This window comes from Sturnus vulgaris, chromosome Z (assembly GCF_052056855.1).
Source record: "Sturnus vulgaris isolate bStuVul1 chromosome Z, bStuVul1.hap1, whole genome shotgun sequence".
Classification (NCBI taxonomy): domain Eukaryota; kingdom Metazoa; phylum Chordata; class Aves; order Passeriformes; family Sturnidae; genus Sturnus; species Sturnus vulgaris.
The window spans coordinates 62,407,925-62,423,973 of NC_142283.1; the positions used below are offsets into that span (position 1 = coordinate 62,407,925).

The 16,049-nt window shown below is 35.7% G+C and overlaps 1 protein-coding gene across 3 annotated transcripts in view; it reads right to left on the reverse strand.

The window, feature by feature from the left end:
- The window catches only part of KIF2A (kinesin family member 2A), a 56,894-nt gene that overhangs the window by 20,742 nt on the left and 20,103 nt on the right, over positions 1-16,049 (reverse strand). For 2 of the 3 annotated variants that reach the window (XM_014881816.2, XM_014881819.2), the window contains exons 2-9: positions 13,495-13,589; positions 12,122-12,241; positions 11,629-11,683; positions 9,478-9,600; positions 8,822-8,922; positions 6,362-6,457; positions 5,543-5,597; positions 2,445-2,607 (exon numbers count right to left, since the gene is read on the reverse strand). In XM_014881816.2, the coding sequence (XP_014737302.1) occupies positions 2,445-2,607; positions 5,543-5,597; positions 6,362-6,457; positions 8,822-8,922; positions 9,478-9,600; positions 11,629-11,683; positions 12,122-12,241; positions 13,495-13,589 (808 nt within the window). Of the gene's footprint in view, positions 1-2,444; positions 2,608-5,542; positions 5,598-6,361; positions 6,458-8,821; positions 8,923-9,477; positions 9,601-11,628; positions 11,684-12,121; positions 12,242-13,494; positions 13,590-14,108; positions 14,128-16,049 lie in introns of those variants that run through there. The other variant, XM_088156525.1, reaches the window with a different exon arrangement.

Consider the following 16,049-nt stretch of genomic DNA (forward strand, 5'->3'; position numbering starts at 1 on the left):
TTCTTTCCTTCTGCTTTCAAACACAAAATCCCTTACAAAAATAACAGGGCAAGACTGAGCCATTCAGCAGCAACCCAGGGTTATGTCAAGAATCTACATCTAGCTGAATCATGAATTTTCAGCAAGAATACACCAGATAATTCCTGAACAGCCTTAGTCTTTCCTTCCTTGCTTCTTCTAAGTATATACACCTCTGTCTTCCCAGGACGATATTTCCATATTTTGACATTTGTTCTTTCTATACATAAAAATTGAAAAATTCATGAAGTCTATCCACCTTAGAAGCACACTCCATTACTTCCGTTTGATTGGATTTGAAACTGTTTATTTTGCTGATTTATTAAAAAGGAACTTAAATGTATCTATTTTTAAGTAAGACAAAATACAAACATACCTTAAACATTTTCATAAAGGATTACACAACTCCAAATGACACTGTGTTTAAAAAGACCAGCTTTACTTATACTAGAACTTTTATTTGCAATCTTATTCTTTCAGCAATGTAAACTGGTTCTCCTTTAAAACTCTTAAGGCATATCACAACCAGTGAGTGTTTTTCATTATTAACAAAGATTTGCTATTTTGTGTTGTGGTTCGTGGATTAAAAATCCTTAAAATACAAGTTAAGCAAATAACAGTACTAAAAATGGTTGTAGTAGTAATAATAATAGAGTAGGTACTTTTCCACCTTGGACTGAACATTTTTTCAGTATAGATATACAATAAATTTAGCATATTGGAGAAAACTGGAGCATCTTGACACAATATTTTTTTCCTCAGTATGACCCTGAGGCTCTGATGAGAGCACATGATGATACCGACCTTGCTCTTACTTCTGTTATTCCAGAAGACCTTAAAATAGATTGTCCTTCAATAATGATCATTATTGTGCCATATGAGGGACAGGAGAAAGACTAGAAGTCTACCATTTCAGTATTAATACAATAATCTTAAAATATATTCCTGTAATGTATTAATATTCCATTAATGTATTACATAACTAATAAAAACTCTGAAAAAACTCAGTACAAAAACCCAACAACATTGTATACCAAAACCACCCCTCACATTAAACACTATGTTCACACAGATAAATAAAGGAAGGAGGGAGATAAGAAGAATGGATTGTCAAGCAAGAGAATTATTTCATGCACCATCAACCAGCTGGCTCTCCCACAGCTCTTCAGTATCAAGGAAAGGAAAGATGCTACCAGCAGACAACCAGCAAAGACAGAAATCTCCAAGGACACAGCTTTGCTGTTTACAACTCTTTTGTTATTATTAGTTTTGTAAGATTTCCCTTTCGTCCTCTTCTCTAATTATAAGAATGAAACTTTTATTTTCACAGCCTTTTAAGAATTCTTTTACTATGATGTTTTTGTCATCCACTATCAATCAGGGCATGATCTTAACTTTCATTTCCTAGTTGTGGATTATAAACAAGATATTTCTCTGTCAATACTCTTCAAGATTATGGGAACTACTTCCCAAGCATAAGAAAAATTATATTCACCAAATTCCTTTTTAATATCAATATTTCCTGCTGTGAAAAAGCTTCACAGTATTTACATGCATACTAAGATTCTGACTAAGATTATGTCACAGTGTCTAACCTTGCCCATTAGAGTATGTACTTCATTAAGTTACTTGTTCAAGGGAAATAGCTACTTCTAAACATGCTTTTTAAAAGCTCTGTGTGAATTATTCCATATCAACAGAGGAAGTGAAACAGAAGAACAAAGAACAAAATGGAGATACAAATACCTTGAGCCTAAAAGAGTGTCTTTGCTGTTGTTTGTTTTTAAATTTGAAAGATTTAGCATTTTCAGCAAGATAACTTAGCTCCATACACTTCCACATTACATCAGCCAGATTGCTTTCAGAAGATAAGTTAGCTCAGGTATCTTGGCAATACTACAATATGCACTCTCTCACTTTATTTGTATTCTTTTCTCACCCTCTACTGATTAGTTTCCATCTCTCAATTACCCTATTTTCAGACTGCAAGCTCTTTGGTGCTAGGGCTCTCCTTTTCCTCCAGGTTTCCTGATGACCAAAAGCCATGACTTCGGTTTCTCAGGTGCTGCACAAACAACTAATAATAAGACAATAACCTGGAAGCAAATGGAGAACTGATTACATGGCTCGAGTAATCAGCAGCTGAGGAGGCAAGTGATACTTGCTAGAGCCTGAAATGCAGCAGGGCTTGGAGAAGGACTGGGAGCAGGACTGAGGTCAACAGAGGTGGAAATGACATTGCAGGTGAAGAATTAGGGATAAAGATTTAAAACAAAAGTAAACAGGTAAAAGAATGGAGGTAGCAATATACCATCTGGTAACACAGAGAATAGGAATAAAGTCTACGACCAACGTAAGTGTAACAGTTATTAGTATGGAAAAGACATGAGAAAAAAGATTCGCCAAAAAAAAGCATATACACATACCTGTAAACCATTTCATTAGGAGCCGTGTCATCAAAGGCATAATCAAAACGAAAAGTTTGGTTTTCTAGGTACCTTGTTAAATCCACCTTTTGTTTTGGTTCATGTACCATCACAACATCTTTACTAGGAATTGTTATTACATCAAGGTCTTTCATTAAAGTTTCTATAAAATAAGTGAAATATATATTTAACTAACAACACATCATTATTTTTTACATTTTCCCATTGTTTACACTCTTATAACATCTCAGATAACACAGCTCCTCCAAGTAACAACACTGCAATGGATTTGGGCTTCTGATGCCTAGACAGTAATTTGCTAAGCAAGAGATTTCATTTTGGAAGTCTAGTCATCCTATCCAACCAATTGCTGCTAAAAATTAAAGAGTGGTACAAAATTGTTTAGAAAGACTATGATCATTAATTACAGCACTATCATTGTAACTTGTTATGTCTTCTATAACACTTCTCTTGGATGTGAGGTCTTATTCCCCAGTATTATATAGTCTTCTACAGCTCACTACCATATCCTTTGAGTTTTTATAAATATCTTCTCTAGTGGAGAAACTAGATGCTAGTACTATACTGCTTAGACTATCAAACTTGAAAACACAAAGGAATTAATATCCTTATGATAATACATTTTATTTTAAAACTTTATCTTGGTATTTTCTTTAAATTTTGCATTCATTCCTCACAGACATTTTCATTTGTGTATTCCTCCTGGAACCCATAGTACATATCTTTAATATATAATTCCTCCAAAGTAAAAATCCTATCTAAAAATTATCTTGTAAGCAGAATAAGCTGAAAATTATAATGATCCTTCCTATCACTGTGACTTCAACAGTGAAATCCTAAATTATAATTACTATACAGCACTGCAGTTCACTGCTAATTGTTGTATGGTATATGAGTCAGCAAAACAGAGAACCCAGTGATCCATAATATGCACAAAAATAAAGACCCTTTGTGTGTACAGTCAGGATTCACTAATGTGTCCTACTTGCATTTCTATGTAAAAATTCTTAAGGCATGCAGTTCAAGAATTTGATGTGATTTCATACAACAAGATAGAAACCTCTTCGTGAGTTAACATCCTGATCAAACAGTACAATGGTTACCATTGCATTACATTACACACCAATGGAAACATACATTCCAAGTCAAAGTACAATCAATTTTTCAACTGCACTGCAATAAAATGAAATGCAGTTATTCTGCAGCAATCACAGATAAAAAGACAAAAAGAAATGTAAGATGGACAATTCTTTGCAGCAAAACCTTTTTTGTTTAATCAATCAGAGGAAGATTTTTCTTTAAAAATTATTTGGAGTAAGACATTAACTTCCTCCCAGCTGTCTGGTATGAGAACCTGCATTCTTTGCTGATGAAAATTAGGAATAATGTCTCTGAAACCCATCATACATTTCACAATTAAAAATACATACTAAAATCTCAAAGTGTCACTGTGAACACCTACTTCCTGCAAAGTCAATCCACAAAACATTGATGCTGAGAACACTAACATTTTTGGTTATAATTCTGCATTTTTGAGATGACAAAACAAATTAATTTTATTTTTTCTAATCATAGGTTTACAGTCTAGCACCTTTAATTCTTTTATACTTTTCTATGATTTTATGAGAAATATTGATCCTTATGAACTGAGTTTTTTCAGGAGATTTTATCATGGGGGTACTAGATTATCATCCCCTGCAAAGATTATTTAGATAACACCTTTTATACTACAGCTTATTCTTAAAAATGCAAAACAGCTTTAAATATGAACTTCATTTTTACTTAGACATCCATCTTTCTACAAACACCTCTGATCCACTTTTTTAATATCTCCCAAGCACTAATACCAAAGGTACGCAACTTTCACAAAACTGAATCCCAACTCATGTCCCGTAACAACTTGTTTTCATTTACTCCAATTTCATTTTGTCCACCTTCAGCACAGGTAGAAAGTGACATTTTTCCCAACAGTAAAAGTAAAAATGAAAAGAAAAAAATAGAAGCAGCAGTGAAGGGAAAAAATAAGACAAAATCTAACTATAGGCTGGTATCAACATATGTATGGGAAAGAGAAAATATTTCTCCCATTTTCCTCCGGGTATGCTTCATCTAATCCTAAATGTGTGGTTCTGACTGTACAAAAACAATAAATGGCATCTCATGTTGCTTCAGTATCAGAGAGATGATCTTTTGAGTCCTTCAGCTGAACAGAGTGTAAAAGAAAAGAGAAGGAAAGAAATATCTTGCAGCACTGGACTGAGACAGGCTGCAATCCAGTAGGCATTTGTGGTCCTAAATTCCCACTGAAAGTAAAAGAACTTTCTAGGAAGATTTAGATTTAACTGGAATTGAAAGCCGAACAGTTTTTGTTGTTTGGTTTTGGTTTTTTTTTGGATACCCAGACTCTAGTCTGATGAGCAGCCAGAAGAAAGACAGTTCAAACACTCATCACATAAAATAAAAAGTCATTAGGGAGTTCTTTTAGTACCTAACAGTTTTTTTAGGGGCATTTGATATGCTCTAGGGTAACTCTGCCAGCCCTGAGCAACAACTCCAGGGTGTACAAGTCGTCTGTCTGCCTGCAATCCACTAGTCCTGTGAGGATGTCTTGGACATGTTCAGGCACCAACCATTTCATATGATACTTCCTTGAAGTCTGATCCAAGACCACTTGGAAGTATAAAAACATGGATGAATGTTTTCACTACCTAAGTCTCTACTCAGAAGATCACTTCAAGGATACTTTAAAATAACAGTGATCCTAATACAGTGTAAGAATACTGAAGTGATTACAGGAGAATTCATTCCCAGGTCAACTAAATACATTCTAAATGACCTTGGGAAAAAAACGCACTCTTCCTGTGCCTCAGCTCCTAATACATAAAACTGTGGCAGGTAAGCTACTTCACTCCCCAGGTTATGACAAGTCCATAAATTTTCTAGGTTCGTCACACATATTGTCTAATATAAGAGTTTCCCCTTTGATCAGTATTTCTAGAGTAGTTTAACACAAATAATGTTACTATCTGAACCAGCTTTTCAGATAAACAAATGAACAAAATCTTCAACAATCATACCTTTTTTATTGAGTGGTCGTTTTCGTACACAAACACAAATCCTGTGCTCATCAATCTGCAAAGAAAAGTTTCTCAGTGAACTATACCCCAATTCTAGTTACAAAATATTTAACCTTATTTTACTTCTTTTTGAATTAAATAACCAACCATTTAAACAAAGAGAAATTTCCAAGACAGTGAGTCATCTGGATATGTAAAAACCCCTGTGCCTGCACAGTAGCCAAGAACCCCAAAGGGAGAACCATACATTAAAAAACCTCCCTGCAGACGATGATCTAATCCAACAGAGCAACAGATACTATTGGACTATGCAAGGAAATCCAGCTTTAACAGGGTAGATGTGCTACTGACAGAAATCGTCAAATTCTCTGATTTCCAGAGAATCTGAGTCTTGATCATTTAAGGATTCCACTCCTCTGAGTTGTCTGCAAACCAAAAGACCACATCACCTTCAAAGATCAAACAGTAATCATTATGTTGAAGAGGGTTTTTCAAGTACGTTTCATGGTTTTATGTGCACATTCCTTAGCATCCCAGGAAAATTTACCATACAAAGACTGAGTGACTACTTAGTACATATTATTTAATAATAAAAAGATATTTAAATAACTTAACAATAGTTTAGTAAACTAGGACTTCCAAAACCAACTCATTTCAGTATCAACAAATTACTGGAAAAATAAATCCATGTTATACTGAATACTAATATGTATTAAAATACCTATTTTTCGCTTTAACAGAAGTATACATTGAAAAAAAATGAAAACACACAGAAAGACATAGAAGGATAACACATTTCCATGTTGCTGGCATACTTACTGGATCTGCAGTTGTCAGTGGTCTATAATCCAAACTTCCCCTGAAATCTCTTATCATACACATAATTTCATAATTTGGGTTTGTAGCATCAACATCCTAGAAAAAAGTAAGCAACAGAATTTCTATTATACTTTTTGTTTCCAGAAATGGTCTAAATTAATTATCTATTAAAAACATACACATTAACTGAAGTCTTATTTTTTCTGCAAAACAACAGAAATGTCTTTTGCAAGTTTAATATATGTTTAATGCATTTTTCCACTCTGATGTAACTAATTTACTGACCAAAAAGGAAACAATTATATGCTTCTCATGTCATTTTGGTTGCATATAATTGAAAATACTTATTAACTGGGGACTCATTAATAGTTACTCAAGAAAGAGAAATGACTTCTGCCTTTGCCAGCACCTTCATATTGAAGAAACATATAGTCAACACTTCCTTATCTCAGATACAGCACTCTAACAGCTGCCCAGACACAGGTACAACACACACCACAGAGGACAGTGCAGGAACCCCAGCTGCTCTAAACCCAATCCTGCTGAATACAAGCCAGTTAAAGTAGCTTGGTCCTAAGTATTGATCCTGTGTTAATTTATACACATATCTGGATGCATTGCAAACTCTCCCAAGGGTCCCAGACTCCCAGCAAAGTAGAAGTAATCAAAAGAATACTCAATAGGCTACATCCAGGCTGTGACGGTTTTGGCGAGGATAGTTTATTTTCTCCATAGAAGAATGTGGTATGCAGCTCTGTTTTGGATTTGTGTTGAAGACAGGGTTGATAATAAATGGATGTTTTAGCTACTCCTGAGAAGCACTTACACAGCAAAGTCCTTTTCTGGTCCTCACCCCACCCCACCAGCAAGGCGGTCAACACAGCCAGGACAGAAGATAACCCATCCCTAAACCTGGAGCCATCAGTACTAGAGTGAATGGATGTGTAAGAGGCCATGCATGGAGCACCAATAAGCTGAGCCTGAGCCTACCCTGTTTTCTGCAGAACTGATCAAAGAACTTCCTGTCACTCCTCCCTGCAAATACTTGTTTTGCAACACAAGGACATGCTGCTCATGGCAAACATAGCCATTCTGGTGCTCAGACCCTATTAAGGTTTGCATGGCTATCCCCACATGACAAAAAATTTCTGAATCACAGCTGGCTGTGGACACAGTGTAGGCACTCTCAGAAAGCATTGGGTTGGGGTTACTAAGCTGAAAGGGAGCCAGCTCATTCTTTGGACTTGTGACACAGCCAATCCTCAGAAAAAAGCTGTGTCCTGGTGATCAGAAGCTGACTGTATCTTGATGTCATTCACTCTGACTACACTGAACTAAAAAATGCTGACAGTAAGTCTTCACAAAATGTTTCTTTATGATATTCAGAAAAGAGTATTGTTTATCAAGGAGAAAGCATGCACCTAATAGTCTTCAAGCCCTGTTTAAAGGTCTTGCATACTAGAAGACAGTGCTCGGTGAATTATTGCTGCATTTCACAACTTTCTCATACAGAAGTTTAAGACTCAGATGCAGAGGGAGTGTTCACAGGAAAAATAAAAATAAAATTTTACAAGTAACACCACTTCAAAATATTTTAATATATAAAGCCAAAAATGGTAATTCCTCACACATAAAGACATATTAATGTTTTGTGGAAACGGATGTAAATTATAAAAGACAAATTTAACATAAGTGACTTTAGGTCAACTTGGAAACATCATTAAACCATGAAAAGTAAATTGTATTAATTATTTACTTGATGGTGGTAATTCTCACGCCATCAGCAGACCGGTACTATCTCTTTAGAGACTGAAACATATGCACATGGCTGCCAACAAATTACATTCCTAGCTTTGCTAAAGTTTTACGCCACTGTAACAGAAAGTAATTTAATATTAAGAGGTTCTTCTCAAAGGATTAGCAACTTCATTTCTTTCACACAAGCTTTTTAACAATTGGCTGCCAAGCTGCTTGCATGATGAAATTACAAATGTACAGAGTAATTCAAAGAAAGAAATATTAGAAGTCCCTGTCAAAACTTGAGCCTCAAACAGATCCATAAAGGATCAAAAATCATAATGAACTATTTATCATAATGTTGCATTACCTCCTGTAGAATAACAGACCTCTGTAAAAGTCAAAAGGTTGGTTATTGTCAAAAATACATTTTCCCTAAGAAATAGTCATCATCAGTAGTTGTTCTCTGAAGAACATGCAGCAAGACAGCAATTGAAAGCAATTATTTCTGTAGAAAGAAAAAGAGGAGGAAAACCATCTAAAGCAGTAGTTATGAGAGCAATCCTACCAAACATCAATGTATTTGTCAAATCTGTATACAGAATTAAAACACTTAATTTCAAGATTATCACCGTTCATAAAATTAGTAAAGACTGAAAAAAGTGCAATTTTTCAAATTTCTCTTGCTGACATATGATTTCCAGTTGAGCTAAAAATACTAACCTGAGCTCTCTTTTCTCTAAGTTCCTGCTGCTGTAACCTTCTTTTTTCACGCTTCTCTTGCAATTTTTCAACCTCTTTTACACAGTTAGATTTTCTACGTGCTTAATGAAAAAGATGCAATTTTAAAATACTTTCCATATTTACACTGTAAACGTCAATTAAATTAATGTATCAATAATTAGAATGCATTAACTATCAAGTATATTTTCAAGCAAATGTGATTAGTATCATTAGAATCATTATGGCATTTAAATTTCTAAAATGAATAAAATTTATTAGAAAAATGCCATGGGAATGGGACAATAATTATACAAACAAAAATACGTGATCTTGGAAAAAATATTTGGACAGATGCATGTGATCTCTTGGTTTGAATTAAAAGTAAGTCCGCACAAATTAAAAAAAAAAATTGCAAAAGAAAGAAGCTAAACAACACCACCATGGTTAAAAGAAAATAAAGGAAAACAAATTCCAAATAGTACAATTACGACAAAAATGAACATATGTTTAGCCACAGCTTTCTGAAAAGCTCCTCAAGGAAGCTCACAGACAACTGAGCATATAGACCATTTGTAATTTATGGATAACAACACAGTCCAAGAGAATGTACATGTAATGCCCAGAATGAATGAGTCCTTGATACAAGGTTTACATACAAGGGGGTCCAAATTCCTTTTTTGCAGCTTGAACTGGAGATATATCTGAAACACTACCATTCTGTTGAGACGAGGAAGACTGCTCAGGAAGCTGAGTAGGTCGTGCACGTGCAGAACCAACCACTGCAAAGGAAAAGCAAAAAGCTCATCTGGACATGAAGGAATAACCTTTGTACCCATTTCTGAAATGCTCTGTTACGGTGAGATAAAATGAGGCCCCATTTTAAACACAACAATTTACTGTGGATGAGGAGGGGCCATATTCATGGAAAGTCTATTAATAAAAACATCTGGTAAGCATACTTTTTTATCCTAGTGCTGTACACTAACACAACATGATTATTAAGTACCAATGCTGCACGTGCATGTTTTTAAATACTGCAGAATTAGTACAACTTACTATGTGCACAGAATGAAGTGTTTACTCAGAGATATGCAGTCCTGAAGCATAAAGTGCTTCAATTTTATTTATATTGTAATTATATCCAAAAAACTAGTAAGAAAAGAAGCCCCACTGTTTCACATTCTCTAGATTCCACAAAACAGCCCAACCCCATTGAGTATATGACCACTGGAGGAGCAAAGCAATAGAAATTAAAGCTAATGAAGTGCAGCACAGTCTGTTAGTGGAAGAAACAAGCCTTTTTGCCTCTATACAAGAAGGGATACAGACACAATCAATATGTCTAAACTTATGCATTGATTCTATACATGCTAAGAATGCCAGTTTCTGAAGATGCTATGACATCTTTTTCCAGTGAATGCAGTGGGAGTGGTAAGTATGCAAGCCTGTGTGATTGAGCTGAATGCTTTAAACTGTTTTTCAAATAGTTGCTTCGATCAGCTCTGCTTCAGCTGGCCCATTTCCTGCACACACTTCCAACAGTGTGTCAGAAGAGTACTAAAGAGAAGGTATCAGCTTTGATCAGTAGCCAGAGATGAGACTCCAAATGAAACCCAGCTCACTGTGTAACATGGAAACAACTACAGAAACAGATTTTGAACAGGACGGACAAGACAAATGCCCAGATCATTCCATATATCATATGAGATCTAGCTTTTCGTATAAATTGGCCACACAAAATAAGACTGTGCTGAGAAAAGCTGAGTTGTAAGGCCAAAAAGAAAATATTTAGGCCAACAGTAAATAGTAAGAGGCATGGTACTCATTAAAATACAAGTTACAGGGTTATTTCATACCAAACAGATAATTTACTACAAATGACAAAATGTATGGATGTGAGGACAGTCGATCATTAAGACATCTCATATTTAAACCACACTAGGTAGGAACCCCAAAACACTCTTGTATTTTCAATCTGCTTAATACCCCCAGAGCCAACAGCAAAAGTGGTCCCAATCAGCAGTCTGATCACTTGCAAAGATATGCAAGCCCACTTGTTCTCCAAGTTTAAACGGATGGACTGGAATCTAGTCTGAAGAATTGTTCATAGATTAATGCTTGGAAGAAAAATCATCATCATCATCATCATCATCATCATCGGTACAAGTTAATTAGCTGAACATAGGAGAGGAAGTGAAAACAATAAGCAGTAACTATTCTTTCACACATTATAGATGCATTACATCTGCATTCATTCAATACATACTTTTCACCTATTCTCCTGTGGTATTTCAGCAATTTTTTTCAGGTTTTTTTACTGTTAACTGTAGAGTGATAAAAAAACTTGTAGGATTCAAGTATTCTTAAATTCTTTTGACTGTTCACACACAGACTGTTACCAAAAAACAGGTTGTTAACAAAAAAGCTTAAAAATTGAAAATGTTAAGAATTAAAAGTGCATTACTTAATGTATACTAAAACATAAAATAAGCTGAGAACACTTTTATATGAAAAGTGTCCATGCATGATTTAATATTGCATAATTAATTAATCTTCACATTTTTGCACCATCATTTAATTCAGCTTAACTTCTATAACGATATATTGCTTAAACTTACATATAATTTGTACAGTATAAATTCCTAAGTATACATAGGAATAATTCTAGCAATTATATACCATACCTTTTACATGTCACAGGCATACATACCAAATGAGAAACGCATATTAAGGAATACTAGAGAAACAGGAGGTTAAAATGCTACTGTGTTTTTTACTTCATTGAAATGGAAAGAGATAACATTTACCTCTATTATCTCTGGCAGGAGGGTCATTCTTAGAAGGTAACACAGTTCGTCGACTCTATAAAGAAAGAAGTCTCTCTTATTTGACCACCATACTATTGGAAGCATAAACTGCAGCCCCACCTCTGCTTCTTTCCAGTGAATGAAAATAACACTACATGAACAAAAAAGATCTTATTGCTGCCAAATCCCATCATGAAAAGTGAAGTGAGGGCTGATTAAACTGTCTGTAATGTTCCAGAAAACTCCAAAACCTTTTCTTTATCCTTTGTTAAGGTAACTAGTATTTAGTTATACATATACTAATTCCCAACGCCCTCTCTGCCAAACCTGTTCTTAAAAAATTTAGAAATCCCTATTCACCACAGGAAAAAGAAAAGAACACAGTTACGAAATAGCACCATAGACACAAAAGTTTAGTTAAAAATTCTAGCATAACACCATGTGTAGATCTGCTGTAAAGTTACCATGAACATGTTGCACAGATGTTACCAACCTTCACAATTTTGTTTACTTTGGCTGATGAAGCAGGTGGTGGTAGTGTCTCTGGGCTAGGTTCAATATCTTCATCAGGTCCAAGATCTGGGTTAAGTGAAAATATGCTCTCTAAATCAATCTGTTAAAAAGAGCATAAAACATATTAATGATATCTGACATAAATACTCTCTTTACCTCCTATTATGTTTGACAATAAATAGAAAATATATTTAGTGTTTTTACCCCACAATTTGTTTATTCTAAGATCTGAACCATTTTCTGTTTACTAAAAATAGACTAATCTTTGGTCTTTGTATCATTTGAAAACACATCATTCAGTAAAGGGATGAATTAAAAATGACCAATAGATGGCATAAATTTGTAAGGTGATCAAACTAAAAGAGAAGTAGCTAGTATTATTATGGTAATTTGAAAATTACTGCAAAATATATAAGACATTCTGTAAAATCAAAAAAATGAGATCTCAGTTATTTTACACTTCCCACACAGTGCAAAAAGACCAAATTACTAAGACCCAAAAAAAATCAAATCTTAGCTGAAACAATGTTAAATTTATTTTTTTTTCTTTTAAAGTACTACTGAGTGTCATTCAAACTGATATAAAATGCAAGGGGAGAGGGCAGGATCTTAAAAATATGACTTTGTAAAAATGTTGAAGAGTTTTGTTCTCTATAGACTTCTATTTCTCTTGGCCGAAGCTTTCAAAGACCTCAGTGTTGTATAGATTCTGTGTGTCTTCAGTTGATGAAATCTCCAGGACTTTCTCACGGCTTTTCTTTTTTCTTTTCTCCTGCGTTTTCACAAAGCCAGTAAAGTTTAAAGTGCAACTGTTTCTTCTGATATGCTTCTCCAAACTGAAACTGGCTAACATGGTCCAAAATTTAAAGAAAGATGACGTAGGAAAGTGATACACAAAAAGACACAGTTTCATGAGGAAAGCAAGGCTGGAAAATTGCTGCCAAGAATAAGTGAATAAGCAAACTGGCAGTTAAATTCCTCAAGAATACAAACACAAGAAAAGTTCTAGTTTAGCTGTCCTACTAGCTTCCTGCCTGAACTGTATGTCATTCCCCCTCTTAAAAATTTGATTTTTCTACTTGTAAGAACTGGATAACAAAGTCAGCCTTTGTAATTTGGTTCAAAATCATAGATGAAAACAACTGCTTAAAAGCTATGACACAGAGCTCAAGAATTCAAATTTACAACAGAAAACAGAATTTGCTCAACACTTTCTGTACGAAACAGTGTGTAACCAAAGAATCATGAAGTAAATTAAGATTTACATCTCATTTTTGTTGCAAGCACAAATTCCAAGTAATATTCACATAGACTACACATGCTTTTTTTAAAGTTCTAAATAAACAAGCTTACCTCTTTCCCTTTAGTATCTCCATTTTCAATCCATTCAACAGTTACACTTTCATTATCTTCATTTAGGGACGTTACCATGGCTTGATGAATTCGGCCTAAAAAGCAAACAGAAGTGATGATTTCTTATTAACTGGTGGAAAAAAATTCCAGAACATATTTTCATCCCTGCACTGAGACATAAACAGAGAGATAGGAAGAAGATGGTTGAAAAAAACGAGGTGATAAATAGAAGGTGATTGCAGGCCACACAGTGTGAAGTGGTTCAGACTCCACCCACCAGTGGAGGCTCTAATGGGACAGTCAGCATCCAAGTGAAAAGTACAATGAACAGAAAATTGAGTGGTAGTAAACAGAACCTCTCTGGAAAGCCATGCCACTCAGATTCTCTCTCCTTGAGAACAGAAAACTCCAGTCCCTGAAGACTCCCACAGATGCCCCTTAGGTGCACTTCACAAAGGCTTGTTTGTGAAGTTTCAGTTTCAACACTGAAATTAAGCCCTTTGAAATTGCATTCAGATACTAATTTTTTTTATAAGCACCAATCAGTTGGTAGTCCAACTAAAATTAAATTGTCTGGAACAACACAAATCATTGTTTCAGAAAGAGCTACTTACATAGACTGCTGAGCTTGAGTTAAGGTGCTTTTGCATTGAGTTCTCCAATGCAAGACCCAAAGGAAGCAAGCCCCCATAGACTAAGATAAAATCAGTAAATTTTCAGTAGGAATAAGGATTTTTCTTCTAAAATATGAAGTACACTGCAATTTTTTATGTCCTCTTTCCTACGCACAGTACAGAAGAGCAACTGGAAGAGCAGGGCAGCCATGCACTGACATAAAAGTATCAAGACTCAAGCGTCACATTGATTTCATATCCAAGCTTTGCCCTGAAGTACCAAGAACTGAGGTTTCTAAAGAAAACGAATCCAAAGCAACTGCTCCTCGCACACCCTCCTGTAACGAGGGTCCATACGAGGGTGAAGAAGCAATCCTTTGCTCCACCTGCCATAAGCCACCCCCTAGGACTACGTGCAGCTCCCAAAGCATGAGTGACCCTCCTGGAGCAGCTGTGCATCTGCTGCTGCTGCTGGGCACCTGCTTAGGGTAAAACATAACCAGCACACATGCTTCAGTCTGGGCCGTCTCTGCCTTGCGTTTTCTCTTCTTTTCTAAAGCTACAGGCTCCACAAATCCCCTTTAGTTTTCTGCTCCATTGATTGTTTCAACTTTTTGTTTTCGCCACTTCAGTCACAACTTGACAGTTTTCCAAAAACAAGAAAAAAAGGGTTTTTACAGTCTAAGCCTTCTAGGGCCGGCCGAGGGACAGAAAGAAAATCCTTGAACGATATCCCAAATTACCTCAGCTAGTAATGAGAGTAACAAATGCATACCTTTAATATTTCTTTCATTACAAAGGCTGCCTAAGCATTCACATCTAGTTAAGATTCAGTAAGAAGGGAGAATACAGGGAAGCATCATGGAAGGTAACAGCAAATCCTGTCCTGTCACACAGTGTGTGGAGGAAGAGACGGGCTGCAGCCCAGGCGAGGTGTAGCGCAGAGGGAACTCGCAGAGCAGACGGCAGCCCTGGGCAGTGCAGCTTTCACATGTGCAGCACTCCTCTCGCTGGCAACACACATCACACATGCATTTACAGCCTCCACGCTTCTCCTGGCCCAAAGCATAACAGTCGCTCCCACACTAAAGCAAGTTAAGTAGTTTTTTTACATTCTAAATACAAAGACTCCCTTTTTTGCTTCACTTGGTTTCTGTCCCCTGGCATTCTCTTGTTTTTATTTCCCTGAACCATGCTTTTTCTGAACAAACCCTTCCATTTGTGCTTCCTGAGCACCATTCTCACCATCCTGAATACACCTCTCCATTTAATAACCTCTAGGGACTTAATTTTGTGCAAGAACAGTGTTGTAGAACTGTTTCAACAATATCTGGTCCTTCAGCAAAGTAGCAACAGAAGCTGCTGTCCTCCTGTAGTAATGCCACTCCTGCCTCTTCTGCAAAGAATGTGCTGAGACCAGGCTGCAAGGACACAAAAACTCTGGGAACTGGGAATTTAAATTTACATTGGTATAATCTTCTGCTGCTTTTTTTAAGGCCTGTCCCAGCTGTCAATTCAGAATAAAGAGAAAAAAACAATGTATGAAAAATACCTGTTTAGTAAAATATATTCTATACAATATTATAATAATACTTAATACATTACCAAATTCTAAAAATCGTGAAGAAAACCTCTATTTGCAGCTGCAGCCTGTGACACTGTCACAGGTTTCAGCTGCAAATAGTCACAGAGCCATAATCTAAGTCCTACTATATGTTTCTGTGCTCTGTTGCTTTTGACAGAGAACAACTAATATTTAAAAAAGGTTTCATCTTTGCCATAACAAGTGAAAAGAGATCAAAGCAGGCTGATGAATGAACAGAAAATACCCCACACTCTAACAAATACAGTAAGCCAGCATGCTATAACAAAAGAATCACAATAAATCTTCCATCTCTGTGCCAGATTTCATCCCTTCCCTGGCCAAGAAAGTCAGGGCTG